This window comes from Chelon labrosus (assembly GCF_963514085.1).
Source record: "Chelon labrosus genome assembly, chromosome: 8".
NCBI classification, from domain to species: domain Eukaryota; kingdom Metazoa; phylum Chordata; class Actinopteri; order Mugiliformes; family Mugilidae; genus Chelon; species Chelon labrosus.
In genome coordinates, this window is record NC_140358.1 from 15,796,364 (window position 1) to 15,824,097 (window position 27,734).

The following is a 27,734-nucleotide window of genomic DNA, read 5'->3' on the forward strand; positions in this document are numbered from 1 at the left end:
TTCTGATTCATTTCCTCTGTCAGATGAGAGCAGAGTGAATGCTGAGAGCTTGTTCGCAGAGAGAGAGAGAGAGAGGGGAGGGTGAGGTGAGGCTGGCTGGCTGGATGCTGAAGGTCTCTCAGGCTGCACATGCCCTTTTCCAGGTCCTCTTAGTCCCTGCAAGACCAGAACACAGCAGAGCAAAAATAAAAAATAAAAGCGAGAGCAAGAGCGCACAGAAACCTCTCTGCTTCCACATTCAGAGATGCTCCCTCTGCAGTATACGGCACAGCCAAAACTGTTACTGTGCCCCCCACCCCCCTCCCACCCCATCCGCTCTGTGCCTTCTTATAAAGTACCAAGCTGGAGACATGGAGAACATACAAAGAGAACAGATATGATGCAGCTGTTCTCTCCATCTTGTCTCTCTCCTTATGCTGCAGAACGCTATAAACAAAACAACCATAAAAATTCACTGGCAGGAACATGAGAAGCATGATGAGCAGATTTGCACTCCCCAGTGTTATATAACACTTCTCTCTCTCGCTCTCTCTCTCTCTTCACTCTCTCTGTATCTCTCTTTTTCTTTCTTGGACATGGAGCTTTGTGTTCTATACGGGGTTCACTTATAAGCGGGAATAGCGAATAGTCGCTTTTTCACATGGTTAATGTGCAAAGTAAGCTCCGGCTTGTTTCGCCTGTGAGTCTTTTCTCCCCGTGGAGGAGCTGTGTTGTCATTAAAACGACGGAGGTTTTTGCCAGCCCCCAGGTAAACCTTATCTAGAAGACGAGAGAGAGAGAGAGAGAGCTCGATGCATACTTTCCTTTTCAAATTAACTGAGTGCCCGGCCCCTTTTTCTATTATGAATCCAAGCTGATGATAAAAGCCACAGTGCTGGCGTCAATGCAGCTACAACGCCACCCAACATCATTCTCCGCTCTTCTGTTTTTTTTTTTTTTTCTTTTTTTCGCCTACAACTCCCCGGGCTGTTTCAGCATTAGAAATTATTGATGTCTTTACTGCCTAGATAAAAGTCTTTGACAAAAAACTCTAAGTAGTTATTGTTACACTGAAGCTTTATCAGAGCAGACTAGAACAGGACTCCAGCTCTTTTAAGATACAAATATAGACTGTAAATCCTACATCCACCGTGAGAGGTTTTTGTAGGATGCCGTTTGCCTCGGCCATTTTTACTGCTTCACATGTGCAGCTTTATGGGTCTGCTGCCTTGTCACATCTGTCTCAGAAGGTCAAAGGTCAAATGCTGAGATGGCAACGTGAATAAAAAGGAAACATAATGCAGCGTTTTATCCGTTTGGCTTCATTTCGTTTGGATAATTTTATCTACGTATGATGAATGACAATGAATGGTAAACATAGTTAATCTAGGATACTTATGTTTGGATCGGTCACCAAATGGCAAGGGGCTCATCTGCCATCAGTGTCTTGCCCAAGGACACCTCGGCATGTGAATCGAACCGCCAACTCGTGCTCACACCTGAGCCAGGTTTGCGTTTTCTATGTCCATGTGAAAAGTCCATACGAACAACCACTTCTAGCGGTACTCGGAAATTTGTAACTGGGAACAGGCCTAATTTGATGTTTTTAAAAGTGGTGGAGGACGATGGTGAGTTAATAACCTGTAATTTAGCCATAGAGAGCGTCCTTTGTCTGAGGAGAATGTTGATATCCCCAGTGGCCCCATTCTTTCATTATGCCTTTGCATTTAATTTCCTACATTAAGTTACTTGGTCGTTAGTTTGCTAACTGCCTCGACGACTTCCTAGTAGAGGTGCTCTCAAGACGTACGGCTGATGTTACCACTTGAACGGCAAGTATTTTGTTTACAGAACTCAGTGATGTCTGACAACAGCCGCATAGTCTTTTGCAATAGACCTTTAACCCTGAAGACATCTTGACTTAAAGGGGAACGACTGTTTTTTTACAACCTGGACCTTATTTCTGGCATAAAATACCATCGTTTACTCACCCATATAACTTTTTTGTAATTTGTATTCCTTCGGGAGATAATTAGATCAGCGTATATCCATATAGTGGGAGTGACCGGGGCACCGAAACGCAGCCTCTAAATAACGCATTATCTGCCACCAATATTTTGTTATCGTACACTAGTGCTATTCCCCGTTGAGTCCGGAGTTACCTGTTATCATCATCCAGGGTTTGTAAATTGACCTACAGACACCGGATGATGTCTTCTGACCTGGATGATGTCATCTCTGAGCGCCACGCGCACCTGCGACGGTCGGCTTGTTTACCTGTAATTTGCTAATGCTAGTTTTTTACAACATGGCTGAATATTTTTCCGATTCTGAGGTTGTGGACGAACCATAGCAGTAGCAAATTACAGGTAAACAAGCCGACTGTTGCGGGTATGCGCAGGCCAGAGTTGACATCATCCAGGTCAGAAGACATCTTCCAGGGTCTGTAGGTCAATCTACAGACACTAGATGATGATAAAAGCTAACTCCGGACTCAACGGGGAACAGCACTGGCGTACGATAACAAAATATTGGTGAAATGAACGAGTTTCGCGGCAGATAATGCGTCATTTAGAGGCTGCGTTTCGGTGCCCCAGTCACTCCCACTACATGGATATACGACGATCTAATTATCTCCCGAAGGAATACAAATTACACCAAAGTTGTATGGGTGAAACGATCGTATTTTATGCCAGAAGTAAGGTCCAGGTTGTAAAAAACAGTAGTTCCCCTTTAAGAAAAGCACAGGCGTTTTAATGATGTCTGCATTCCACATAACCTTTGAAAAAAAAAAGCCTACTTATGGCTTAACTATAAAATTTGGACAATAACAGAGCTTTGAGGCACAGAGGAATAAGACGTGTAAGGCTTTGGTTTAATTCTTAAAATTCCTGGACTTCACAGTGGTGCCTTTCCCCCCCCATCCATATGCCAGATAGACAGAGATAGATGATAGATTATGATTTATGATAGTTTACCTGGCCCTCTCCATGGTGTCTTTAACCAGGTAGATATACCAGTAGACGAGGTTGAAGAGGGCGAAGGCCAAGGGGAACAAGATGCGGGCGTACGAGTCAATGGGGCTGGTGCCGGCCAGCTGTGGGATTTGAGGAAAAGCTGAGCCCTGCTGGAAGAAAATCGGCAGAGGTGGAGCTTCTTCTGGCTCACTGCGGCTCACTGAGTGGTTTCTCCTCTTCAGGCCTCCCCGGGGGCTGCTGTCCGACTGGTGAGAGGAGGGCGGGGATGATTTGGAAGGAAAGAGGTGAGATGGGGTTAGCTTTGTGGCGACCAGTGAGAAAAAAGGAGAAAAGTTAAACATGGATGGATTTCGGCCCTGCAGCTTCATATATGATAATTTTAACATGCTTGTGTCATGAATACAATGCTGCAAGTAACGTTTGCTCCCACAGGAGCTTTCTCTCAATGGTATGTCAGCTTCTCTGCAGAACACAGCAGGCAGTTTGCCGGATGCCTATAGGATGGTGAGGAGATTATACAGAGAGGAGTGCTGGAGTTTTTCTCTGTTCTCACACTGAAGCTATTTTTAAAGCATCTAACCATGAGCTGTACACGTGAGACAGATCCCAGGAGGCCGCTGTGGTGGCTTACTGTATTAGCATAAAGCATATAGCTAAAGATGAGAGCTCCACAACAGCACATATTACTATTTCATGTGTTGTGTGCCCTGAATGGGAAGAATAAAAGAGGCAGGCAGGGTGACTACTTGCAAATGCATAGAAAAGTACCCGTCTGCGGCATGACTTGGTTTGTCTGCATCTGAGACTGAAGCAGCTGGCTCTCTGTTCATCATTAACATCACTGCAGCAAACTCTCAGCAAGACTCTGCACCTCCATTCACCATTATTAGCAATGTAAATGCATTTGAAACACTGAAAGAAAGGATGCTGGTGAGCAGGTTGCTTTCATTCAAAGTTTAGGACAACACCAATCAGCTCATTAAACTTGCAGTAAAACTAAACATATTTTATATATAGATTTACACACTTTGAATTAGCAACTTTTTAACAGACAGATTGTCATGTTCAATGCACAATATCATATTCAACTTTTTTCACCAGTTTTATGTAGATATGTTGTTATAGATCAACAGACTATACTGACTAGACTTAGCTTAGGATAAAAACTGGAAGCAGGATCACAGAGCTGGCTAAGCTAAGCTAAGCTAAGCTAAGCTAAGCTAAGCTAAACTAAGCAACTGCTATCACATTTACTGTGTCAACATCTCATCTCATCTTGGCAAGAAAGGAAATGATTTCCAAGAGTTGTCACAAACTTCAGACTATACGTTATATCTGATGTGACCGGTGTCAAAATTAGTGCTGAAGACTCACTACCTGTCAACCACACCATATATTAATAATTTAACTAAACCACACCGTGTGACGGGTGATTTGGGTGCATTATTTAAGCAATAGTAGCTGCACGCCATTAGCCACCGACAGTGATGAGGAGTGGGATACACAGAACTGGTAAGCAACTGGCAGTTTGTTATTTTCAGTTTCTACATTTTTTCAACGAATAACATTGAGTCAACATTTGAGTGAATTAAATCAGACCTTCTGGCATCACAAAAAGCTTTTTCTGATGTTCATACATGCAGTAGACCGGTAAACACACTATTATGTGTCAAAATCTCTTTAAAGGTGCAATGTTCTCCTGATCAAAACAAAATATATCCCAGTATTTATATTTATGCTAGAATATGATCACCTGTAACTAGAAATCTTTGTATTAGCTTTGTAATGAGCTCTTAAAGGGGAACTACTGTTTTTTACAACCTGGACCTTATTTAGTAGTAGTTATAGTTACATGGGTGAGTAAACGACTGTATTTTATGCTAGAAATAAGGTCCAGGTTGTAAAAACAGTAGTTCCCCTTTAATGTCTGCAGAGGGAGCTTTTTCTTCTCCATGGAGTCATGTTGACCAGAACAGAATCAAACACTGGAGGCAGAGATTCATTCATTCATTCATCTTCTGTAACTGCTTGTCCTGTGAAGGGTCACGGGGGAGGCTGGAGCCTATGCCAGCTGTCGGAGGTAGAGATTGTTTTTCATTATTATTTTTTTTCTTTCTGTTTTTTTCTGTTCTCTACTTGGAAATGGATGAGTGAGGGAGGAGTATTCAGTCGGTTGCAGTTTGTAACCTCACCAATAGATGCCACAAAATCCTACAGATTGGTCCTTTAAAAAAAATGATGATGTACCACCTTTCTCCATTTTTACTCTGATGATTATTTTTAGTATTTCTGTATGTGCGAGCTCATCCTGCTTACCGAAACTGTGTCGTCGTCATCGCTGCCGGTGGCCAACACCTCAAGATTGTCTTGCCTGGCTCTCTGTTTTTTCAAGCGGTGAGCCTGCAGGGTGGCGAAGTAGTTCACCGCTGCAAATTCAACGAGAGCCGACGCCACGAAGGCAAAACACACGGCGATGAACCAATCCATGGCAGTGGCATAGGCTACTTTGGGCAGGGACTCCCGGGCGCTGATGCTTAAAGTGGTCATGGTCAGCACTGTGGTGATGCCTGAAGGAGAGTATTTATGAAACACAGGCTGATGTCAGACTGATCTCAACACATTTAAATGCCTGGATAGATTGCTGGAAAGTCGTGCATACCAGCAACTGTCCGTGCAGGAACAGACTCTTTGTTGATCCAAAAAGAGACTTGTGAAAGGACGACAACCATTATAAGAGGGATATAGGTCTGTATGAGGTAGTAGCCCAGCTTCCTCTGCAGGCGGAAATGGACCACCTGCACAGAGTACTGACCTGCAAGATAAACAGAAAGTGTGAAGAGAGGAGCCCTGAGGGACAGAGCAGTGTAACACAGAATGGATGCCCTTGCCTGCCCTTGAACCAGACCATCTCCTGGGAGAAACATATAGCTATATATTGACGTGTTTATGACTGTCACAGCCTGCTAACTGTGAGGTAGCATGTGACAGTCAGGGAGAAAGAAGAGGGGAGGGTGGAGAGGGAGAGAGGGAAGAGAGAGGAAGGAGCACAGCAGACATTTGAAATTGGGATAAAATCGAAGAGGAAGGAGCGAGTGAGGTGGGGGCAGGAGGAGAGCATGCAGTGCCACAATGCGTAACACTGCTCTGTCTAAACACATGCATGCAGACATTCATAGACCAAAACATGCTGCATCATGCACACGCACAAATGGCCTCTTTTTCACTCTGTATTTCTTAAATGTGTACTGTCTCTACGTTTTGGAGCCTGCCTCGTCCCTTCTCTCCCTATTCCAAAAACGTGTTCTCAGCAGGGGAGTACTTCTGTTTTCTTCTGGTGAAACGGGAAAAATGCTCACACACGCATACACACACACACATCTCCATCCTCCCTCCTCTCTGTCGGTGCATCCGCTGGGCTTTAAACCGTGTAGTTCTTTTTTAAGGAACACCGTACGCATTAGGACTGACCACTTAAGCATCTTAGATGGCTGCTCAAGGAGCTCTTTGCTTTTATATCAACCTGCTGTGGGGGAGTAATGGACACTAGTGCAGAGACTGAAGGTACTCATTTGACCTCTTTCTACTCTTAAGATTCAGTATGTTTTAATTAAACTTCTACCTGACAGTCGAGTGCGAGCTTTACCTGTGTTTGCTTTGAATATCTCACTGGACAAAGTCTGTCCCAAAAGATCATACTGCAGGAGACTTATCGACTCTTTGGGACAGTCGACGGAATTTACTAGCCCCTTCTTCCAGGTGAACTTAATTTCATCTTTGGTGTATGCGTCTGAAACGACAAATCATTGAGGAAAACAGACAGCTCCACGGTTGGTCACATTTATAAATATGTACATTTCTGTATGCAAATGTTCGTCCTGTTTTTTTTTTTTTTTTGGCAATACTCACAGCTTCCAAACCTGAGAGGACAGGCGTGGCCGTCCATGGGGAAATCCATAAGCCTCATTGGACACTCTGCACTAATTGTCAGTCTAAGAAATAGAGAATATACAGAAATCAGACTCTCTCTGTGAACTAGATGAACAGACATCTCTCAAGGCAACAGCTCTTTTCTCACTAGATCACCTCATGGTGTAGAGGACAGTCCCGTCCTGCATAATGCGGAAAAGCTTGTTTGGCGTGGTCATGTTATGGGAAATGGACTTTTTGGAGTTTCTGAAGAAAGTGTCTGGCGTCCAGATCTTGTCCACCATGCGGTTGTTCAGCCGCAGGATTTCAATGGGGCCCTCGAATTTTAGCCGCTCATCAACCCACGTCTGACGGAAGAACATGTCCATGGTGTACTCCTGAAGCAGGAACATAACACGTTAATGGATGCAAAAATAAAAAATAAATAAAATAAAATTCTCTAAATCTTAAAGCTTTAACTTTAGATCCCAACACGCAATTCGCCCAAATGCATAATACTGGAGAGACATTTCAGCATTCAGCGAAAGGTGAGGGGCGAACACGAGGCAATGATGAATGCCTCTCATCCCAGATAATCATTCATCAATCCATTCATCCATTCCCTCTGCCTGACGTGTTGTCATATTGATTTAGAGGCCATCAATAATGGAGTCATAGGGCTGGTCAAACAGATTAAAGCTCATTAAATGGTCTCATGGCAGATTGCTCATATCTGAAACGCTACCCACAGTCATGACATGCACGTCTTCTTTCAGCTGTAGTATCTCACCATCTCAACGTCCGAAACAGGTCCAAAACTGGTGACAAAGATGTCTGTCTTCACCTCGGTAATACCACCTGCAACAGTCATCAGAAACTTTAAAATAGTGTAGCGCAATGTCTTAAATTTATCGAACTGTTGTTAAGTTTGAACTACCTCCAGAACCAGGCCGCAGTCTATTGTCATAACCATCCAAAAGTCTATCCAAAATACGAGTGATGTTGTCTGAGTATATTTTTTCATTTCCCCATACGTTGCCTAAACTGCTGAAGGAAAGAAAAAAAAAAGAGCATTAAACTCAGTGTAATCTGAGACATGTTTAAGTACAGACAGAAGACTCACCTTATCCAGCAGATTAAAGTAACCAAAGTAAAAGAGGGGACGGCCATCCTTGGCAGCAGTTATCAACTTTTTAGCCAACTTCCCCAGCAACTCATACAACGTAAAACCTCATGTGAGGGGAGTAAAATCCAAACGGAGCAAGGGTCCTTTTTTTATGGCTCCGTCAAAGTGACTGGTAGGTATGCATGTGGACACAGGTGGCACTGAGGCAGGACCAGTAATCTAATTAACAGATTAGCAAATCCACTCCATTTTTAGACAAACTCTGGATTCAGTGGGTTTCTTTTGTTGCTAAATTAAGACAATTTAAAAATATGAAATCTAACTGAGTAATGATACCAAAAGGCTGTGAACACTGATTGTATATACTAAGACTATGTAGTGTAAAATGAGAACTGGTTTACTTCCTGTATTTCATCCTATGAGACAGCAGATGGCGCTGCAGCCGCAGTGACGTCCACAACCGGAAATGAGCCCACACAGAGAAGAAGAAGAAGAAGTTTGGAGGCAGAGAGAGAGGGGCAAAACATCACGGGGGGAGTAAATATAACATCAGGAACTGAAACATATTTTCATTCAACTATTTCCAATAACGCGCTTTTTAAATAGGCAGCACTCGCACAGCTGTAAAGATTAAGCGCGTGCCAAATTGTTAGCATAACTTCTGCTAGCTAGACACACTATAAGCATGTCGGTTCACTTCGAGGAGAGGAGCGGTGTCGTCCCCTGCAAGACCCCCTGGGGCTCCTGGTACCAGACCATGGAGGAGGTCTTCATCGAAGTCAACGTGCCTCACGGGACGTCTGCCAAAGAGGTCAAGTGCCATCTAGGATCCAGAGACATCGAGCTGCACGTCAAAGGGAAGGAGATATTCAAGGTAGGCTCCTGGAGGGACGCTGGTAGATGGACTGTGACATTCAGCATCATTTTAATGAAGAGGAGAAGAAGAAGGCTAAATAAATAGGGGGGGATCCACTGTCAGCTCTCTTTAGTAAATAATGCATTCATTAAGTCTTTCTCTGTCACTAAAATTACCAATAAACAAACAAGAAGAAAGAGCATATTTGCTTTGTATATACTGTACATCAGTTTAGACATCCAGCAAAGTCATTCATTCATTTAAATCATAAAGTCACAACAATTCAAACACAATGTGAACATTTACAAGATATTAACTTGTTTGTTGTTTCTCTTTTCTACCAGGGAAAGCTGTTTGACACAACCGTATCTGACGAGGCCACATGGACACTCGGTACTACACACACACACACACACACACACCTCTGAGAAACATCACCAGGCCTCACTTTCTCTTAAATGTACTAAAGCCGGCCTCACGTCTCTCCCGTCTCCTTGATTTTCTCGCCCTCAGAGGATAAATGTCTCATCCGGATCATTCTGATGAAGACCAACAGAGAGGCAGGGAACTGCTGGTCCTCCCTGCTGGAGGGGGAGTACTGTGCGAACGCCTGGGTCCAGGACCAGATGCAGAGGAAGCTCACTCTGGAGAGGTTTCAGCGAGAGGTTAGTTTCACCGCCATCTGAAGTGGCATCGACCATATCATAAATTTTATTAGTATAATAAGTTGCACACTTGCTATGGTGGTTGTCATACATTTCTTCTGCACATGGGCACATGGCTGAAACTTGTCGCTCCATCTTTCTAATAAGGAATAGGTTTGAAGTTATAGATAATTGATGAATGTTTTCTTTCAGGTAAAAGCTATTGATAATAGTTCATGTTGTGTGGAACGTCCTTCTGTTATAAATTTAGCTAGTTCTTTAATAAATGGCCGTACTCTTTTCTTGCACTAATAAGCCATCATGTTCTCAGTTCTAAATATCAGCGTGTCATTAATAAAGCGTTTTAATTGTCAGGACTAGAGTGGTGGGAATAAATGAATTTCATTAGTCTGCTGCCCTTTTAAAAAAAAAAAAAATGAGTAGTTGATGCATTTTTTCAAGGAGAGTTCTCAGAGTTTGGCAACCGAAACTTTGTTCCTGTTAATGGATTATAATGTTCGTGTTAATCAATAGTAAATACTTTGTCAAGCTAAAAACTATTATTTACAATTTAATTTGGAAAGCAGTGACATCAAGTAGAAACAAGATTACGCTACCTGCTGATGTTAGAGTTGTTTGAGAAGAGAAAAGCAGTTACAGGTGTCTTTTTGTCCTACACCTGTCCTCATTTTACTGAGTTTATCCTGAGGGAATCCCAAAACAGTGTTTGCAAAATGTGTTAACAATGAATTCTGGTCTTTTTTAAGCGGTGGCGGGACGAATGCTCATGATCTTATTGTGCTCCTCTTTTGTCAGAATCCTGGATTTGACTTCAGCGGCGCAGAGATCTCTGGGAATTTTGCTGGTGGCGGTCCGGACTTTTCCAGCTTACAGAAGTGACCACAGCTATGAGCTAAACCTAGAACATACTAGAGTCTGCCTATCATCTGTGACATGCCAGAGGAACAATGGACTTATCAGGTCATCTTTGATGAGAAGTCAAACAGATTTGCCTTCAAAGGAACTCAAATATTGGCTGGCTTGTGAGACTTTTGTTTGAAGTAACTCTTTTCACAGCAGCCCTTTCATCTGGATTGTCTAGGCTGCAAAGGACAGATATAGTTTAAGCCTGATTTGCCAAGTTGCAAGGATCATTATACAGGAGGAAGCCTATGGGGACTGTTAATTCTGGTTATAAAAAGCCTTTGAGATGAAAGAATGAGGATGTACACAGCAATAACTTTTCAATAAAGTTTTATTGAAAGGTACAATGACATAGGTTAATCAGAAGGTTTATTCAATTTGCCACTTTGAATTTGAACACATTTTATTTTTGTCACTAAAAGAAACATACCAGACAGGGAAACTGGGAAAGAAAATGCAATACAAATTGCAAACCTACATTTCCACTGCAATGATCTTTTTTTTTTGTGTGTGTGTTCTCTGTCTAATTGACAACTGAAAGCAATCAATATATGTGGTGCTTCACTGTGTCCACAAATGTAACAATTGGTGAAAACAACTCATCTGTAACCGCTGTTGACATTTCAGCTTGAACCGTACGGTTAGCCATATGTGACCGGATCGTCACGAGCTTTACTTCCCTCGCCACTATCAAAATAAAACAAAAAAAATCATCACCTTGGGTAGGAGTGTGCATTCAGGACAGTTTAGCAACCTAGGGTGGGAGTTAAGGATCTTGGGCCCGATTTCTTGGTTCCATTTTTGCTGTTCACAAAATCCTTCTCCCTCCTCTTCCACATAGTGGACTGAGGACCTAGGTGGTTCTATACTTATTTGCTTAAAACCAGCAACCCGTTCCAGGAAATACCAAACACCTTGGTACGGATTTAAACGAGAACATACTGTACACCTGTGCAAGCAACTCAACCAGGAAAGTAAAACTTAGCAGGATGGCAGTAAATCAACCTTTCTGACTAAACGTTACTCCTTGTCATTGGGACACATAAAATAGAGTGTGCTTGAGCAATGTGTGGTGAAAAATAACTTTGTGTTTTAGCTTTTCCTTAAAGAAACCCATCATCGGTGATGAAGATCTGTAAAGAAAATAAGTGGAGCTGTAAGTGGGTGACCATACTGCAGACACATCACCCAACAATTACATCCAGCCGGAGAGCAAAGACGTAACAGCGGGGACAGTTGTAATCTTTCTCTGCATGTACGGTCACCCTAAGCCCCGGTTTTAACAAGCTGACTCAGGTATGGTGGGAAGATGAGTGATCTTGTAGTAGCTGTGCTTCAGCTGACGCGCAGTTCTTCCCGAAATAGTCCAGCGAAGTCTCTGGCAGTTAGGCTTGGAGCACTTGGTGGTGGCGTATTCAGCCAGGCATTTTCCAACTAACTCCCGTACACACACCAGGTCCCCGTCTCTGATCTGTGCAGGGCAGAAAGAGTTGATCAGGTGTGTGTGGCAACACGTACTTCTCATTATCATTCAGCAACAATCATCACAAACATTTACGTTACAATTATTCAGTTCCTCTTGGGGTTATTCATTTCCACATATACTACAGTTACTCATTTAGAGAAATTCTAAATTACTGAGCTCAGTGCATTTGTTTAACCCATTCAGGCCTAAACACTCTTCTGTAAACCCCCTCTCAAAACCTGAGGTTTTTCAAAATATGTCAACGCTTACTAAAACCTTAATTTCTCAGGCTCTGTAGCAGATAAAAACATGAGATAAAAAGCATTTGAGAGCTTACTTCTTTGGCTTTCAACTTGACTGACTTGCTAGGGCATAATCTTCAAATGCATTTTTTTTAAAAATCAATAAACAATTAAAATAAAAATTTTGAAAATCAGTAAAGATCTATTTTTCCAATTACTTCGTCAATATCACTTCCTTCACTTGAGTCAGCCGTGACGGATCGCTAGCACGGTGTTTAAAATGTTCGACCAAAACATACTCCACGTGTAGGCTTACTTCGACCAATCACAAAGCGCTTTATTAGTCACATGAGCTTAAAAAAAATCCCGAAGCATCTCTGTCACTCACCCCAAGAATATTTCAGCCAATCACAGTGCATATAATTGGCCATGTGCCTCGAAAAAGGCGACAGCGCTCAAAATGACACAGACGCGTTTGCCGGCCTTAATGGTAACTACGCACAGATGCGTGATCCGGTCTGAATGGGTTAAGATTGGGACTTACATTCAGCTGCTGCTGCAGACTCTTCAGGGCCTCAGACACGTTGTCGACATGCTCAGGGTCATGTTGTTCCTGGGCCTCATAACACAGGAGAGCCATGGCAAGCAGAGAGGGCTGCAATGAAAAGACACAAATAGAAGATTTTATTCCCAAAAAGTCAGCAGCGAATATGACTGTCGAAGATAACTGGTTGTGACACACATTAAAAACAGAAATGAATCAGGTTATTAAAAAAAAATCTAAACCAGTGAAATTCTTTGAAAGATGAACAGCTGGATAACATCCACCTGAATTCTTCTTTTGTATTTCCAGCTGGAAATAGGTCATTATTTAAAATGTTGAAAAGCCAGCTATTTTGACCTACCTTTAGTTTGGAGAAGACAAATGAGCAGTGACAAGCTTTCAGCTGTGCCTCCAGTCTCTCAAGGCTCAGGATGTTCTTGCTGTAAAAAGAAAATGTTTTTAGTGTCAAAACTGCAACTGTGTATGCAATAATGTGAAACAGTCAATTTAAGGACAACAAAAAAAAGACTGATATATATTAAGATACAAAGTTTGAAAGGGAAGGATTTCATATTTGTTCCCTAACATGCTGCCACATGTTAAAAAATCTAAATGATTTCAATCAGTCTGTGACTTTTAGCCCAAAGATATTTCAGGTTAGTGCTATCTTTCAAGCCAAACATGACACGACACATTTGAGTTGAGTAAATATAATCTTGTTGAGCCATAGTTCGGCCCTGCAGGTTGACAGGACCATCTGTCCTTACCTCTCAGCGTCGAGCTGCTCCTGGATGTGGCTGTGAAAAAGGCGGAGAAAGCGGAGGGCTGTGGGGGCCTTCACCTTCCAGTAGAGCTTCTCCATGATGATCTTCTCCATCCTCATCATGTCCGACACTGTGAAGCGATTCTGACTGATGCGGATCAGGTCATTGGCCAGGGGCACGTTCTTCTCCTCCTCTGAGGACTTCACGGCAATGTAGAAGCAGCACAGGCCCACGCAGGACAGGTGCTTAGGCTGAATCTGTAGGAGACAAGGAAAGGTCAATAAGAGTAGGAGTGATTTTAAAGGAAAACGGGCAAATGTGTGCATTAAAGGCACTGCTTTATTTACAAACCTTCATTGTAGAGAGGAATCGATCCAGCAAGCTGATGGCCAATGAGAAGGTGTCTGAGCTGAAACCAAAGAACCTGGTCAGCGTGAGCAGGTCCTTCACCTCCAGCTCTCTCAGTCTGGTGGTCATTCGGAGGCCATTGTCTTGGGCAGTCTCGATTAACCTCAAGCCACTCAGCTTTGGTTGGTATCGGCCCTCCAGGTCCGTCAGGGCCTTCAGCTTAGCTGCAAAGGGCTGTGGAACGGGTCCTGCCACTGTGTCAAGCATCTGAGGGGACCGAAAAATAGATGTGAATGATACTTAATGCCTCAAAAACACATTTTTGGCCCTCAATTTCAATGCTTAAGATTATGTGTATGACGATATACGCCCACCTGCTAGTTCATTAGATTTACTATTGAAAACAAGTTAATTCTAATACAACGGTACTGCACAAAATCCCTCGAATGACTGAGAAATGTGGTACTTCAACTGTATAATCACTTGGGAGGATGCAATTTGTGGTGCTGCTAAACTGTTTGTGTTATTTAGTCAAGCCCACTGATTTAAATGTGGTTGTCAAAATAATAGAAACATGTGTCGGTACAACATAAAACAGTTCAACAGTACAAACCACAGTCGAATCAACAGATCTTAGTTACTTTAAACAAATGAATATCATAACTTTCACGGAGCTAAGATTTAGTGCAGGGCTGTTATATAAGAATACATTTGATGTCACTAGTCCACCAAATGAATTGGCAAGTGAGTGTAAATGTATGTAAGAGTTTGTAACTATACAGGGCCATATATCCACATATATGATCATCTTAATCTCTAATCTATGCAGGTTTTGGTGCTTTAGTAAAGTATTGAGTGTGCCCATATATCAGAGAAAGAAATATATATATATTGGATGTAAATATGTCAGCCATGGAGGTAGAGACACAAAGCACTAATTTTAAAACACCTCTTGTTGAAAATGATAATGATTAAGCAATCCAGTACCTACAATAATTGCAGTTTATTCTTCAGAAAAGTCAGGATTAGTGGTGTACATTCCTCATGAGTGTCTAAACCACAGTACTGCCCACATATTTAAAAGTTATCCAGTAACAAGCCTTCTCCTCACAGCTGTCACTGAACTGGACTCAACTGGACTAGACGAGGTCACACAACACGGATCCATAACAGGGTCACGTCAAACTTAAGTTTCTCAGTTTGTGGCAGCGGTTGATCATATTTGGGGTCACCCACACGTGTCTTTAACTATGTGACCTCAACAGTTTTAGTAACACTCTTGAAAGTCCGGGCTGTGTGTGTATTAAGAGTGTATCTGTGTAGAAGTACGAGGCCTAGCGTGTGCAGCAGGGCAGGACCTGGATCATGTCGGGGCATGTCTCTGCCGTACACACCAACAGAGCTAACTCCGTTACAACAAACCCAAAGTGCGACAACAGTTCAAAACTACGGCTAAAACTATTAAACACATCATTGGTAGCATCTTTTAAGTCAAAGCGACACACTTATAGGAGATAAAGTAAAAAGAAATACTAATGTTACGTTCACGACGCAACTGTTAGCAACAAATGCTAACGCTAGCTAAAAACGATTTCAGCTATTAGTGGCTTTATTCATTTTTCTGGTGACTGACTTCCACACTACAATGTGTTTTAAGTTTCTAGACACTATTAATTAAATATATGGTTAACTTACTATACGTGATACATAGAAAAGCTTGGTTTACTTACCTTGGATAGTTACGTTGGTCTTGATATTATGTAAAAAAAGAAAAAAAATGCCTCCACGCGCTTTCAATAAGCGAATGAAATGAGTTTTAAAACACAAAAAAAGTGTAAGTATGAACTTTCACTAAAGAAAGTTTTAAGCATAGGTTAATTTCTGCCTATGCACACCCCCTACCCTTGGCGTTAGGCGATGGGGAAAAGGACAGTTTAGGTATTAAAGCAGGCATAAAACCAAGCCCATGCCCTAGTATGGTGAGTGTTCATTGGCTATCAGCTGACGACGTTTATGGTTCTGTGTTTTTATTGGATAAACTCACAGCCATTTACAAATAAGCCCCGCCTCCCCACACGCTGGCGGACCAATCGCAACGGAGAAGGCGGAGCAATGTCTGGAAATAGAGTCCTACTGTTTTCTGATTTAGAATTAAACGTAGACAATAAAATTTGGCTATATTAAATATATTTTTATCAATATTTAGCAATATAAATGTAACACTTATCTACACAGCTGCGAATTACAGCTGAATTATTTTTATATTCTGTAAAACAGCAGCCAAGAAAATATGTACTGCTTTTCTAAAGCGGTGGAAATAAGAGAATTAAACAGCACAATTTGAAGAAAACTGGACAATATATGTTGAAAACGTAATGTTTGAAATGTTTTCATACAGCAGGCGTTAGCGTATAATGCTGCCTCTTCTTCTTCAGCTGAGGCCTGCTGTTAGGTTTCTGGAACAATCTGGAAGGAATCTGAATCTGCTGAGAGCAGGCCACAGCCTATACCACCGCCAGCTCTCTGTGATTTGTTTTTTTCTGTTTTAAAAGTGAAGTTACAGAGAGAACAACACACATTTTCAATAAAGTAATTCTTTATTAGCACAGGATTTACAAATCTGCAAGCGGGCCCACACGGACACCACCATATAGTCATATAGATTGACTCACATTAAGAGATTCAATCCTGAATCTATATACATCCAGGGGATGTAACAAGTAACAATAGAATATATAGTTTTTACAGTTTACTATGAAATACTTCTGTCTATATCTTTAAGACACAACATAAAATCTGACAGGTTAGTATGATAGGGAAACATTTATGACTATAGATATGGTTAAAAATAGCATTTATACTATAACTGATTTAAAGTGCTTCTAAATCATAATATGATTTAAAACTTATACAGACTTCAACAGCATTTTCATGTCAGTTTATACCATATATTTCACAGTGTAAATTGGCATCAGTCATGAACTACGAGCAGAACATGGAAAAGAAAACAGCACATTCAGTACAAAAACTGCAATTTTGGCAATGGAGAGGTTTTAACACTCATGGGGATGAAGTTAGGGAGCCATGCACAGACCATGCTACAGAGCGATGTTTAAAAAGCTTAAAGGACAAGGTTTAGTAGACATGGAAGACTTCAGGCTGACTCTCACTTCCGGGGATGTTTCATTTCTATAAAACTTTTATTCAGCATTGTAAAAATAATACACTTGATCGTTAGTCTGTGAAGTTTTGATGTGGCTGAGTGTCTCCTAATTCAAATTCCTTCCTGAGGTTAAGGAGCACGCAGATGGAAGACTAAAGAAGCTATGAAAAGGAAAGAAAACAAAACATGTCATTTATCCTGAAAAAAGCAGTAGTTATTAAGTTCACTTGACAAAACTCAACAACATTAATACAGTTTAGTGAAAATACTGATAAAGGCTTAATTAATAAGCATTTTGCCGCCGAACCAAACTGAAGCTTAATCAAACAGAGCTTTACAGGAACACTATAAACATTGTTAGGAAATTGAAATTAGATGTGTGCTTGGTTATGTCGTGACAAAATGACTGCAACATAAAATGCTTTGAATAATACAAATGTGATGAAAGTCCCAGAGCAGTAAGGGAACAGAAGGGGAATGGGTTCAGATGACAAATGAACTGATGCTTTATTCCTTTTTTCAGTGTCTTTCTTTATTTGAATGTAAATAAAGGCAAAATATTCACTCACTTGCAAACCATTAAAATATATTCTGTTTAGTAACTTTAGACAGTTACATTATCTTATTTCAAAACACAAGCAATTAAAAAAACTATTATTCTTTTCATGTAATTTTTTTATCTACATTACATACACACCATCTTATGAATAACTGCATGTATAAATATACACAATTATTAATTTAATGTTATAAAAACTCACAACCATCAGTTCAGTCTGTAACTGATGGTCTCTATTAAGTCCTGTTAGCATCTCACTGAGAACCAGAGACTTAAATTGACAACACATTCATGACAAGGACATAAAACAACACAAGCTACGAGTTATGAAAACAGTCCACGGATTTGTTATCATGTGTCGAGCACAGTCAGCATTAGGGACAAATTAAATACACTGAGCAAAGCTACCCCATTTGATCCGTAAGTACACAGTGGCTCACATTATTCAGGCTCACATACGTGCTTAGTCAGTCCACACGTACAGTGTCAGTAAGAAATGTCAAACATGACATGTGTCTCTTTTTCCCATGCTGACGGCAGACACATTCCAGGATCCACAAATCAACTGAAAGGGGGAAAGAAATAAGACAAAATATGGCAAAAGAAAAACAATGAAGGGTTTGATGTATGACAGAAATTAAAATAATAAGGTGAATGAAACTGGAATGAAACAGTGTTTGGAAATGCATTATTTCCTTTGCATACTACATGATTTTAGGCTCAACTAATGATTTGGACATCGAATCTTACTTACAAAATTTGTCATGGAAAACAATTACTAATTTCAAATTTAGACCATGAACCTGTATTTATAAACTGTTGAGACGTTTCTCTCCGTATGAAGAGTTGAGGTCAAATCTAACAAGACAAAACACTGACACCACATCTGGAGCATGGCTAGCTTACCAATCACCAGGAATGACTGCGTATTAGAATTTCCTCTGTCATTTGAAAAACAAATGAGGTTTGGCCGAACACTCGGAAGCTTTTAACATCTATTTGCTCATCTTCTTAGATTTAAAGCATCATATTTTGCACATTTCTTTAGTACGTCTCTTGCTTTTTTAAAAACTGTATTATAACCATTAGCCACAACTGTTGAAATCATATCTTCAGCACATTGTGGCATTACACTGGCCCACATTTTCACCCACTTGTTAGGATGTTAAAGTCAGTACAAACTGACATTACCAGTGAAATGTTCTGAAGCTCTCATTTGTCACGTTTTTCTTTCTATTTGACCGATCATGGAGATATCTTTGTGACTGTGGGTTTCAAGGCTAATCATAGCTTCAAACCGTGTATATGAGTTTTGAGCATACATAATTCAACCTGACACGTAATGTTTCCACCTGCAAGAATGATTAGAGCTCTATGCAGGATGTCTGAGTATCATCTTTGTTGCACATGGCGTGAACATCGGTGAGACCAGTCCAATGTAAACAGGAGTGCCCCTGCCTGAGATACAGTCTGGCAGGTCAGCCTGCAGAGACAAAAGCATCAGGCTGTGTCATGCAAGCTGTGACCCTTCCTACCGAGTCTGGGCACACAGTGTCAGTCTGAATCTGTCCCTGTATCAGTGTCTGAGCCAACATGGCTTCTGGGAAGATGACACTATCTCATTAATCACATTCTACAGCTCCCCCCGCTCCAATCAACTCCACAGAGACTGGCTCAGACAATACATGTCCTTGGCTTGTGGATATAATGTATGTGCGACATTTCACAAATTATCCTTGAATAGCTTGAGAGATCTTAGTGTTATTAATGGTTGATGGCATTTATGTTCGTGCCGACGGCTGTGGAGCATGAAAGAACAACCGCAGAACAACTATACAGAAAACCAGACTTACTTCTTCTTGTCCTTGTCCTTCTTGAATGGCTGTTGCGAGCAACCCTGGAGTGCCTGTCCCATCAGTGTCTCAGCTGCAACCTTTCGTCTGTTGAAGGCGTTCATCTCCTCTTCCAGCTCTCGTCTTTTCTCCTCCAGATTTTTCTTTTCTTCCTGGTGCATCCGCTTGAGCTGCTCAAACCTCTCGTGAAGCTAGAGAGGATGATGATGTCGACACAGGGCGCAATGTGAGACATGCCACTTGTATCAACGACCAGTTAGCTTGTGATGATGCCAATCCTCACCTCTTTTTCTTTTTCTTTCAGCTCTGCTTCTGTCTCCTTGACTTTGTTGACAAACATCTGCCTCATTTCTTCCTCTTTACGCTGCAGCTCCACAAGAAACTCCTTCCTCTTGGCTTCGTATGTCTCCTGGAGGCTGAACATCAGAGTAAAGGCAATGTTATGCTGACTTTTCTGCTGTGCATGGACAAGGCTGGTCAAGCTGCACCGGGTCTTTGTTTTGTCTACATAACTTCAATGCTAGATAGAAGATAGGATGTAATAAGTAAATATCTATGACATTTGCTAATATTTAGTGCAGCGCTGATTATTAATGACACAAAAAAATATCTAGTTTACACATGAACTGGAAATATTCCCATAAATTGAGATGTGAGTGGCTAATCTCTAGATTAATTTATGAAGGGACTAAAAGGTTCAGATAAGATTAAATGAATTGAAAAATGAGAGAAACTTTATTTTTTCTTCACTAAGTTCATATATTTATAAAATGTAACACTATTATACTACTTACATTTATCTTACACTACTTCATTAAACTCCTAAATTTTCTTTTCTTTTTTTGGACTTGTTTAATTATACATCTATTCCAGTGCGATAGGTGATTAATTATGTATCTAATTATGTAATTCTAATTATATATCTATTCCTCCTTTTGAATTATGAGACTTTATATCAAGAGGAAATTGATATTTACTCAGTGTGGTGCACAGAGAACAACCTACAGCTGAACGTCAACAAAGCTAAGCAGCTGATTGTTGCCCCAGTGGAACTGAGGCAGAGAAGGGTAATGGTTTTAGGTTCATCACACATCTCCACCCGGGTAACGACAGCTTATAGATGACTGTGCTGAAACTTAGGAGAGCTAAGTTAACTCTTACAGAGGAGCATTTGAAAGCATCCTAAATGGAAACATCGCAAGGCATCATAAACAGCAAACGCTGTGGAGTTAAAATCCGGCTGTTGGTGAAATTTTAGCAAAAGTAGAGTTATTTATACTCATTGTAAAGATATATAACTCCCTGAGGACAAATAGTTGGTGTTAAAATGGAGTGTTTGTGAATTAACTCACATTTAACTCTCTTAATTTCTACAATGACCTCTGAACCTGGATATGACACCTCATATCCAGGTTAATTTATTAGCCTCGCCCATTTATTATACCCACACCTGGACAGTCATTCCGAGAACTAGCAACTGATTGTTTGGTGAGTAAATGTAATTCACTTTGTGTAAATATTATGTTTGATGTAAATATTGACTGTTGATCTAGCATGCCCCGTACATCGCTGACACCTAGCTAACGCTAACATTTGATTTCTTCAGCCATGCTAAAGTCAGTAAATGCTAATTCATGTACAATAACACAGGTTAATATAAATAGACTATTACAATTGTTACAGCTGATGGCAGAAACAGTAGTTAAACTGACAGTTAGAGACGGAGACCAAGTAGACTAAGTCTGGTGGTAACATGGTTGTCGGTTAACATTAAGTTTGACCCCAACTAAACCGTGTTAGGTTAGCGGGCCCTGCACAATCGGTGCCGTTATACACTAAATATCCCACAGGGAAATTTAGATGCATTATTTGGGAGCTTTCTGTCTTCCCCAATAAAATACTGGTACAGAGACCAACAAGACACCACGTGGTAGTAAAGTAAGCTGGGTATAACTTTACTGCACTGCTACAGGCCGCTGTAACCTGGTACTGCTATGGCACCACTCGCTGTCTGTTTGGTGGTTCACATGAAGTCCAAAAAGTCTGTATAAGTCATTTGACTATATTTCTCTTTTAATTTAACCTTTTTTTGTGTTTGTTTGCGTTTGTATGCGTTTCTTTATGAGCCTGAGGGCAATCTTGCGTGGAGACTGGAGACAGTTCATGGCATACGTAACTGAAAACAATATTATAACACCATACAGTGTAAATATGGAGTGACACTATGAGAAAGTTGATATCTAACCCTATACACTAGTTTAGAATCTAACACTGGTGGTCAGTGCTGAGAAGTGTTAAATTTTAAGAAGAGTCAATAATAACACTTTGGAGTGTTAACAAACCGAGATTTCAAAAAAAGAAAAATTAACACTCTGTGGTGTGGACCTATATAGATACTTTAAAGGTGTTGAGATTGACTCTGATGGTGTTGATTTGAGTTTCTCTCTTTCCTCTATGAGGATGTGCAGGGAAAACTTGTGTGTTGGGGGAATTGCGTGTGTGGCAGCCTTTAATAATGTTGGATGATGTTGGTAAAAAACAGATTGAAAATGTCTATCACTGCAATTTGCAGAGACCTAAATTTCACATATTACAACAGCTTCATAAGAGTCCAGTTATGGTCCTACCGGGCGCCTAGAGATCTAAACACATTAATGACGCTGGCTAAAGTTTGCCTGAGCGTGGCAAAATAGTTAGTTTTGTTATTATCTCAGTGGACACAGACATGGCTGACCCAGATCAGATTAATATCCCATGATACCTAACCCACATTTACACCTTATTTTAATCATTTAAATGTGAAGTTATTTTCATGTGCTGTTTATGAACAAAGTAATCTATCACTGCAGTTTTACCATCATGTTTTCATGCAGTAAATTGCCCAGATGCATTACACAACCGCTATCCCTAATCTCACCTGAACGACTGGCTGTCAGGCCCCGTGTCCTTGAAGCCCATCTCTTCCAGCTTGCAGCGACGGTACAGCTCATAGTGTCGGGCGTGTGTTTGCTCCCGGAGATCCTCCATGTTCACACGCAGTAGCATCTCCCTCAGTTTTACAAAATCGCAATGGTTTTCATTCTCCACTGGGAAAAAAAAAAAGAAAGAAGCTTGGTCATTTGCAATCAAGTCTGTTCACACTGAGCACATAAAAGCACATAATCATGATCTTGTGTTTATATCAATAGTGAAAAACTAAAAATAATAATTTTGGCAGCTGATGAAACGGCTGTAACGTTTGGAGGACATTATGATGCTTGTCAGATAAATTTAGTGAACTCACCCTGCACTGATCCCCAGGGATACAGCCTTGCTTTCACCATCTTATTTCCTACTTTAACGTCTTCTACGCTTCCAACCACAGCAAAGGGAAGATGAGTCTATAACATAGAGTACTGATACTGTTAAAATATGGTTGAATATAATACTGTTGCATAGAATATTTCTGATTTAGATTAGTAAACTTAGTGCTGGAAAAGGTCAGTATCTGTCTCCTGTATGTATGAGTGTTTCTAGGACTCACATTCATGGAGGAGTTGATCTCTGCAACAGCTTCATCCTCCGTAGGAAACTGATATATCTGCACTCCATTGCTGACCAGCTCACTCATAATCTTGATCTTTAATTTGTCCAGTTCACTCCTGGACACGGTGTCGGCCTTCGCAATGACAGGGATGACGTTCACCTGAATGGAGAACCACCAAACCGTGAGTGACAGACTGAGGAGCGAGTAGCATTACCTGCTGAAACACAGAGAGCCTCAGCCTCTCGTCACCTTGCTGTCCAGTTTCTTCATTGTGACGAGATCAAGGGACTTCAGTGAATGTCCGGTGGGAGCGACGAAATACAGGCAGATGTGGATTCTCGTGTCGTGGTAGTTAAAGAGGGAACGTCTGATTTTCAGCTCCTCTTCGAGATACTTCTCGAACTGGGCATCGATATATTCAAGAATGGGCTTATAGCTGCAAAAAACACACACAGGATATTTTATCTTGACATTTTTTCTACATTTCTCCTGCTTCTAGTTGTTTGAGAGCCATGTTGGTATCCTGGTTACGAACTCTGCACTCTACAGCGCTACAGCCAAGAATGCTAGAGTTTTACACTTCCTGCTGTTTGGAGCACTCAGCTGGCTATTTAGACTGCCTTTGTTTTACCAGCCATTCCCTTATTCCCTTTCTGCTCACCCAATTCACCCAAAACAAAACAGCTCACTATCAGGAAGCGTGTTTGCTTTAATACAGAAGCAGGAGGGGGTAGTGATTGACAGCTGGCACTGATATCACCAAGAGAAATGTTTGTTAGTATTTAAGGTTTTCTACACTGTAGAATCGCTTTATTTATTTTTTTGTCCGGACTTTTCTCATTCTTAGTAGAACATCTGTTAACAGTTTGTACCTGTCCTCTTTGTTGATCTGGTCTCCGAAGCCCACAGTGTGCACAATGGTCAGCTTTAGGTTGACGTTGCTCTCCTGCAGATCATACGTTTGCGGGCGAAGCTGTACCTCTTGCTCATAGTGGCTGGCTTCCTCATTTTCAAATGTTGTATTGAAAAGAGTGTTCATCAGTGTTGACTTTCCTATCCCTGTCTCGCCTTAAAAAAAAAAAAAAAAAAAAGCAGACAAAGTGATGCATTAATGGTCCAAAATCCAAATGGGTGCATGTTACGTTCAAGGCACTAACTTTGGATTATGAACTCCTCCCGCACGCAGACATACCTACGCAGAGGATGTTGAAGCAGAATCCCTGTGCAACTGATTTACTGACCAGCTGGTCTGGAAGGCTGTCGAAGCCCACATGGCCGCCGAGCTCCACGTTTCGCTTTTCTTCGTTCTGAAAAAAAGAGCGTTTTGGAAACACACAAGACAAAGAGTATTACTTGCATTTCAATAATATGGCATCATATTCTCCTCATGCCAGTAAATATCCGAAGAACGTCATTAAAATGGGGAGGTTAAAAGCTGGCGCATCCCATCCCCACACTCTGCTTTTAAGCTTAAAAGCATTCTTTGCAAATGAGATCGTCTGACTCTTCCACTTAACACACCCAACAGTCCCATCTATAAAAAGGTTCTGTGTGAATATACCAGACTAGACTCCCCCCCACTAAAGACAAGAGGCGAGAGAATAATTCGAATCATGCAGCTGTGACGTCTGATGAGGTTCGTAAAGTTAACGACTATTTATTAGTAACTTTAACACTACAGGCAGTGATGGTTTGTGATCATAAATACGGGTTTATTCAAAAGAAAATCATATTTAAGATGGGATATTTTACTTTCGAGTTAATTTCTGGGGATAATTATATTGTGGTTTATAAACATTACTTCATCCTCATGTTTGTAAAGCTAACATAACAGTTTAACCCCACTGCACAGAAAATACATATTGTCGTCTGAGTTCCATGTTCATTGACATAAAGCTGAAAATACACAGACACAGACTCTGTATATAACTATATGTTGCCCTGGCTTGATCAGCTGGCATACTGAGAGGTTGTTCCACTTATACCAGACTCACCCTGGGACCCTGGCATCTTGCAAAAGGCTCAACATGAGGACCAGGATGTGTGCAATGCAACAATCATCCGTTTCTGTCTCGCTCCCTCTCTCTCACACACACACACACACACACAAAGAGCTCTTTATCTGGATGTTATTTCACAGAGAGGAAGGGTATCCAAGCTTGCTGGCTGCCCTGGTACCCATAGCCTACCCCCACTTTACATGTCCTCACACTGCGTTAAGTAAACATAGTCTTGCAATCTGTATAATGCAGCCTGACAAGAAACTCATCACCAGGCATGCACTATACGCTATGTTTTAATTAACAGATGGCCATGAATTGCACATTGGGCAGACACACACATACTGAGCAATGTGATGCTGAGTCTAGAGGAGCTAGTAGCTCCACTTAGCACTACCAACAGGCTGCTACTTAAGGTTTATCCTATTAACCTAGTCTCCTACTGCCTGCTGTCATATGTTTCACTCAAACGCTCCTGTTTATTCTGCAGCCGTGCACACACCTGTCAGAGGTGCTGACACAGTAAACAAAGTATTGATGAGCAGGCTCCGTGCTTTACACGCTGTGCAGCGCGTCTGGATGCTGAAGTGCGTTTTTCCTCCGCGTCTCCAAAGATTGCTCATCCAATCGAGGCGACGAGGCAGTTTTTTTTTTTTTTCCAGCTACCAAGAAACCCGTCTTCATCGCGATTCATTGCACATAACGAGCTTTCTCATCACCGCAGCGATCCTGCAGCTACTCTGCACACACACACACACACACACACACACACATCTCATTACCGCCGCCCTCGCTCTTACGTAGCTACACCTGAATTATACGCCTTTGCTGGTTTAATAGTACGAAGACAGCAAACCACGCAGTCAGCGCAGACCCGCAGACAGTACATCATCATACTTACTGCGAAGACATCTATTTCACCGGCCGCCATCGTCACGAGAGTCTGTGTGCGCAGGAATTATCTGTCTTCAGCCAGACCTGCTCTCTCCACATCTCACACACACACACACACACACACACACACACTCCTCTCAATATGGCTACTTGGAGGCAACACCCCCTCGGTGTTGGAGGGCGACATTACAGCAGACTACTCCACTTCTAATTAAATATCACGACAACTGCTTCTACAAACAACAAAAAAAGCACCACACAAATAGTGCCGTAATATTTAACTGTTGTTCTACTTTCATTTTAAATTTTTGTGTGTTTAAATCACTCAAAAAAAAAGGGGGCTCATTGTGCAGCTTTGCACTCTATTTCTGGAAGGTGAATGTTGTTTTCTGACTTAAACACATGTACAAGAGTCTCATTGTTTAGAGAGATCAACACTGTACATGTGACAATGGAAGACAATGAAATCAATAAACTCCTGACACATTGGGAGCCCCCTGCCTTTTTCCTGCTACTAAGAAAAATAAACTGCATGCAGGTGTTTGTTATTTACTTGAGAATTAAGTTGATTTTTTTTAGGATATACGCAAGATAAAACATAGGTGTTGTTATAAACCATGCATGTACATTTTGTAAAACTGAATTGGCTTCACTGGACAGCAACAACATGGGACAGTAATGCACTCATCTCTTTCTGATGTCTAATGTTTTATTTAAACAGCTATCTCAGCATTTCTTCCTCTACAGCAATATGGACTGACATCAGAAGCAAAAGTATTATTGCCAAAACATTAGGTAGACTAGTGATAACTAATAGAGTCATGCACTAAACCCCACCCTTCGTGACTGTGAATCTTCAGTTTATACAGAAACAGTGTGAGATCAACTATATGATCATTTTGGAGGACGTTGTTTGTGTTGCTGTTAAACTGGACTGAATTAAACACTGAAGTTTTTGTGTTATTTAGCCGAGCTCACTGACTAAAATGGGGTTGTTAAACAGGTCTCAGTACAACACAGTACAATTCAGTATACTACAAACCTGTTATATCGGAATACATTCATAGTCACGAATGAACTGGCGTACACACATCTATAACAATAAAATAAAGAAATCCAAAGTATGTTGGACCAGTGTTCATTCATATTTAACTACTAAGTGAAATATCTTTGTCTTTTTGGCCTTAAGTGTCCATTTGTATGATTTGCAAAATGTGCCTTTAAAACATTTGGGCAGATAAGTCACTGCGTGATTTCCAGTACATTTAGAGCTGGCATGTCACTGTACGTTAAGCGATTTATCATACTTATTGGTTTATCGAAAATAACATTAAAAGCCACTTCACCACTGCACTTTACTCACATAGCTGTTTTCAATATTGTAAATATGCGTATCTGTACGAGCTACCCCCCTCTAAGTTTACATTTTGAGTGTACAGTCTATATTTTATTTTATTTTTCACGGTTTACATTTACGCTTATATTGTTTACCTTGTGTGCTATGTGCAATTATTACTGTTTTACTGTAGTACTTTTTTACTACTGGCTGCAGGTACAAAAATACATTTCACTGTGCATTGTACTATGTATAACTGTGCATGTGACAAATAAAACCCATCTTATCTTATCTTAAAGCCACAAAAGCAATAGATTTAAGAAAAATAAACTTGACACTACTTGACGTGAAGTACAATGTATATCTCTTTATCCAGACAGATAGATGATAGATAGACTGCTTGTATAGCTTTGACAGCCTACAACTGATACACTGATCTTTATTTAAAAAGAAATAGTAATAATTATCTTCGCATTTAAAAAGCATATAAGAAAAAACAAAAAGCATTTTTGTCATATTATCATATTGATCCACCGACCGACGCTGAGCTAAACTTTGAACAGGGAGTGTCTCACTAAAACCACGGGTGGATTTGTTTGGAGAGGCGCCGGAAGCAGCAGCAGCAGG

The 27,734-nt window shown here is 40.9% G+C and overlaps 4 protein-coding genes across 7 annotated transcripts; 1 reads left to right on the forward strand and 3 right to left on the reverse strand.

The window, feature by feature from the left end:
- Window positions 1-79: 79 nt before the first annotated feature.
- Window positions 80-8,033, reverse strand: gabra6a (gamma-aminobutyric acid type A receptor subunit alpha6a; the record flags this gene model as incomplete). The annotated part of the gene is made up of 10 exons (XM_084549751.1): window positions 80-156; window positions 2,958-3,202; window positions 5,274-5,524; window positions 5,617-5,769; window positions 6,601-6,744; window positions 6,864-6,946; window positions 7,041-7,261; window positions 7,654-7,721; window positions 7,801-7,907; window positions 7,987-8,033. 10 exons carry the CDS (start codon window positions 8,031-8,033, stop codon window positions 150-152), a joined length of 1,326 nt encoding a protein of 441 aa, XP_084405877.1. The 3' UTR covers window positions 80-149.
- Window positions 8,034-8,471: 438 nt separating this feature from the next.
- On the forward strand, window positions 8,472-10,601 carry nudcd2 (NudC domain containing 2). Its single transcript, XM_084550123.1, has 4 exons — window positions 8,472-8,863; window positions 9,190-9,238; window positions 9,359-9,510; window positions 10,306-10,601. The coding sequence occupies exons 1-4, from the start codon at window positions 8,675-8,677 to the stop codon at window positions 10,387-10,389; spliced, it is 474 nt and encodes a 157-aa protein (XP_084406249.1). The 5' UTR covers window positions 8,472-8,674; the 3' UTR covers window positions 10,390-10,601.
- A 125-nt stretch (window positions 10,602-10,726) lies between these two features.
- Window positions 10,727-15,709, reverse strand: ccng1 (cyclin G1). The gene is made up of 6 exons (XM_084550121.1): window positions 15,507-15,709; window positions 13,780-14,043; window positions 13,432-13,685; window positions 13,026-13,104; window positions 12,665-12,775; window positions 10,727-11,884 (listed from the first exon to the last, which is right to left on the reverse strand). Exons 2-6 carry the CDS (start codon window positions 14,041-14,043, stop codon window positions 11,693-11,695), a joined length of 900 nt encoding a protein of 299 aa, XP_084406247.1. The 5' UTR covers window positions 15,507-15,709; the 3' UTR covers window positions 10,727-11,692.
- Window positions 15,710-16,293: 584 nt separating this feature from the next.
- Window positions 16,294-25,885, reverse strand: LOC311492090 (septin-8-A-like). 4 transcript variants are annotated; one of them, XM_084550245.1, is made up of 10 exons: window positions 25,779-25,885; window positions 24,070-24,184; window positions 23,750-23,945; window positions 23,127-23,313; window positions 22,875-23,036; window positions 22,635-22,731; window positions 22,269-22,437; window positions 19,635-19,767; window positions 19,352-19,542; window positions 16,294-18,063 (listed from the first exon to the last, which is right to left on the reverse strand). In XM_084550245.1, exons 1-10 carry the CDS (start codon window positions 25,806-25,808, stop codon window positions 18,060-18,062), a joined length of 1,284 nt encoding a protein of 427 aa, XP_084406371.1. In that variant the 5' UTR covers window positions 25,809-25,885; the 3' UTR covers window positions 16,294-18,059. The 4 variants fall into 4 exon arrangements, with proteins under 4 accessions (XP_084406371.1, XP_084406369.1, XP_084406372.1 ...); XM_084550243.1 differs by having other exon boundaries at window positions 16,294-18,981; XM_084550244.1 differs by having other exon boundaries at window positions 16,298-17,100.
- Window positions 25,886-27,734: the final 1,849 nt, after the last annotated feature.

Bases quoted from the DNA above. Each gene is read 5' to 3' on its own strand.
- nudcd2 (XM_084550123.1), top strand. From the start codon at position 8,675: ATGTCGGTTCACTTCGAGGAGAGGAGCGGTGTCGTCCCCTGCAAGACC. The intron at 8,864-9,189 runs GTAGGCTCCTGG...CTTTTCTACCAG, and splicing joins AAGGGAAGGAGATATTCAAG to GGAAAGCTGTTTGACACAAC. The intron at 9,239-9,358 runs GTACTACACACA...TCTCGCCCTCAG, and splicing joins CGAGGCCACATGGACACTCG to AGGATAAATGTCTCATCCGG.
- ccng1 (XM_084550121.1), bottom strand. From the start codon at position 14,043: ATGCTTGACACAGTGGCAGGACCCGTTCCACAGCCCTTTGCAGCTAAG. The intron at 13,105-13,431 runs GTAAGGACAGAT...TTCTTTTTACAG, and splicing joins GAGCAGCTCGACGCTGAGAG to CAAGAACATCCTGAGCCTTG. The intron at 11,885-12,664 runs GTAAGTCCCAAT...TGCCCTGCACAG, and splicing joins GTCTGCAGCAGCAGCTGAAT to ATCAGAGACGGGGACCTGGT.
- LOC311492090 (XM_084550243.1), bottom strand. From the start codon at position 25,808: ATGGCGGCCGGTGAAATAGATGTCTTCGCA. The intron at 22,438-22,634 runs GTGAGTTCACTA...TTTTTTTCCCAG, and splicing joins TCCCTGGGGATCAGTGCAGG to TGGAGAATGAAAACCATTGC. The intron at 18,982-19,351 runs GTAAGTCTGGTT...TTGTCTCTGCAG, and splicing joins AAGGACAAGGACAAGAAGAA to GCTGACCTGCCAGACTGTAT.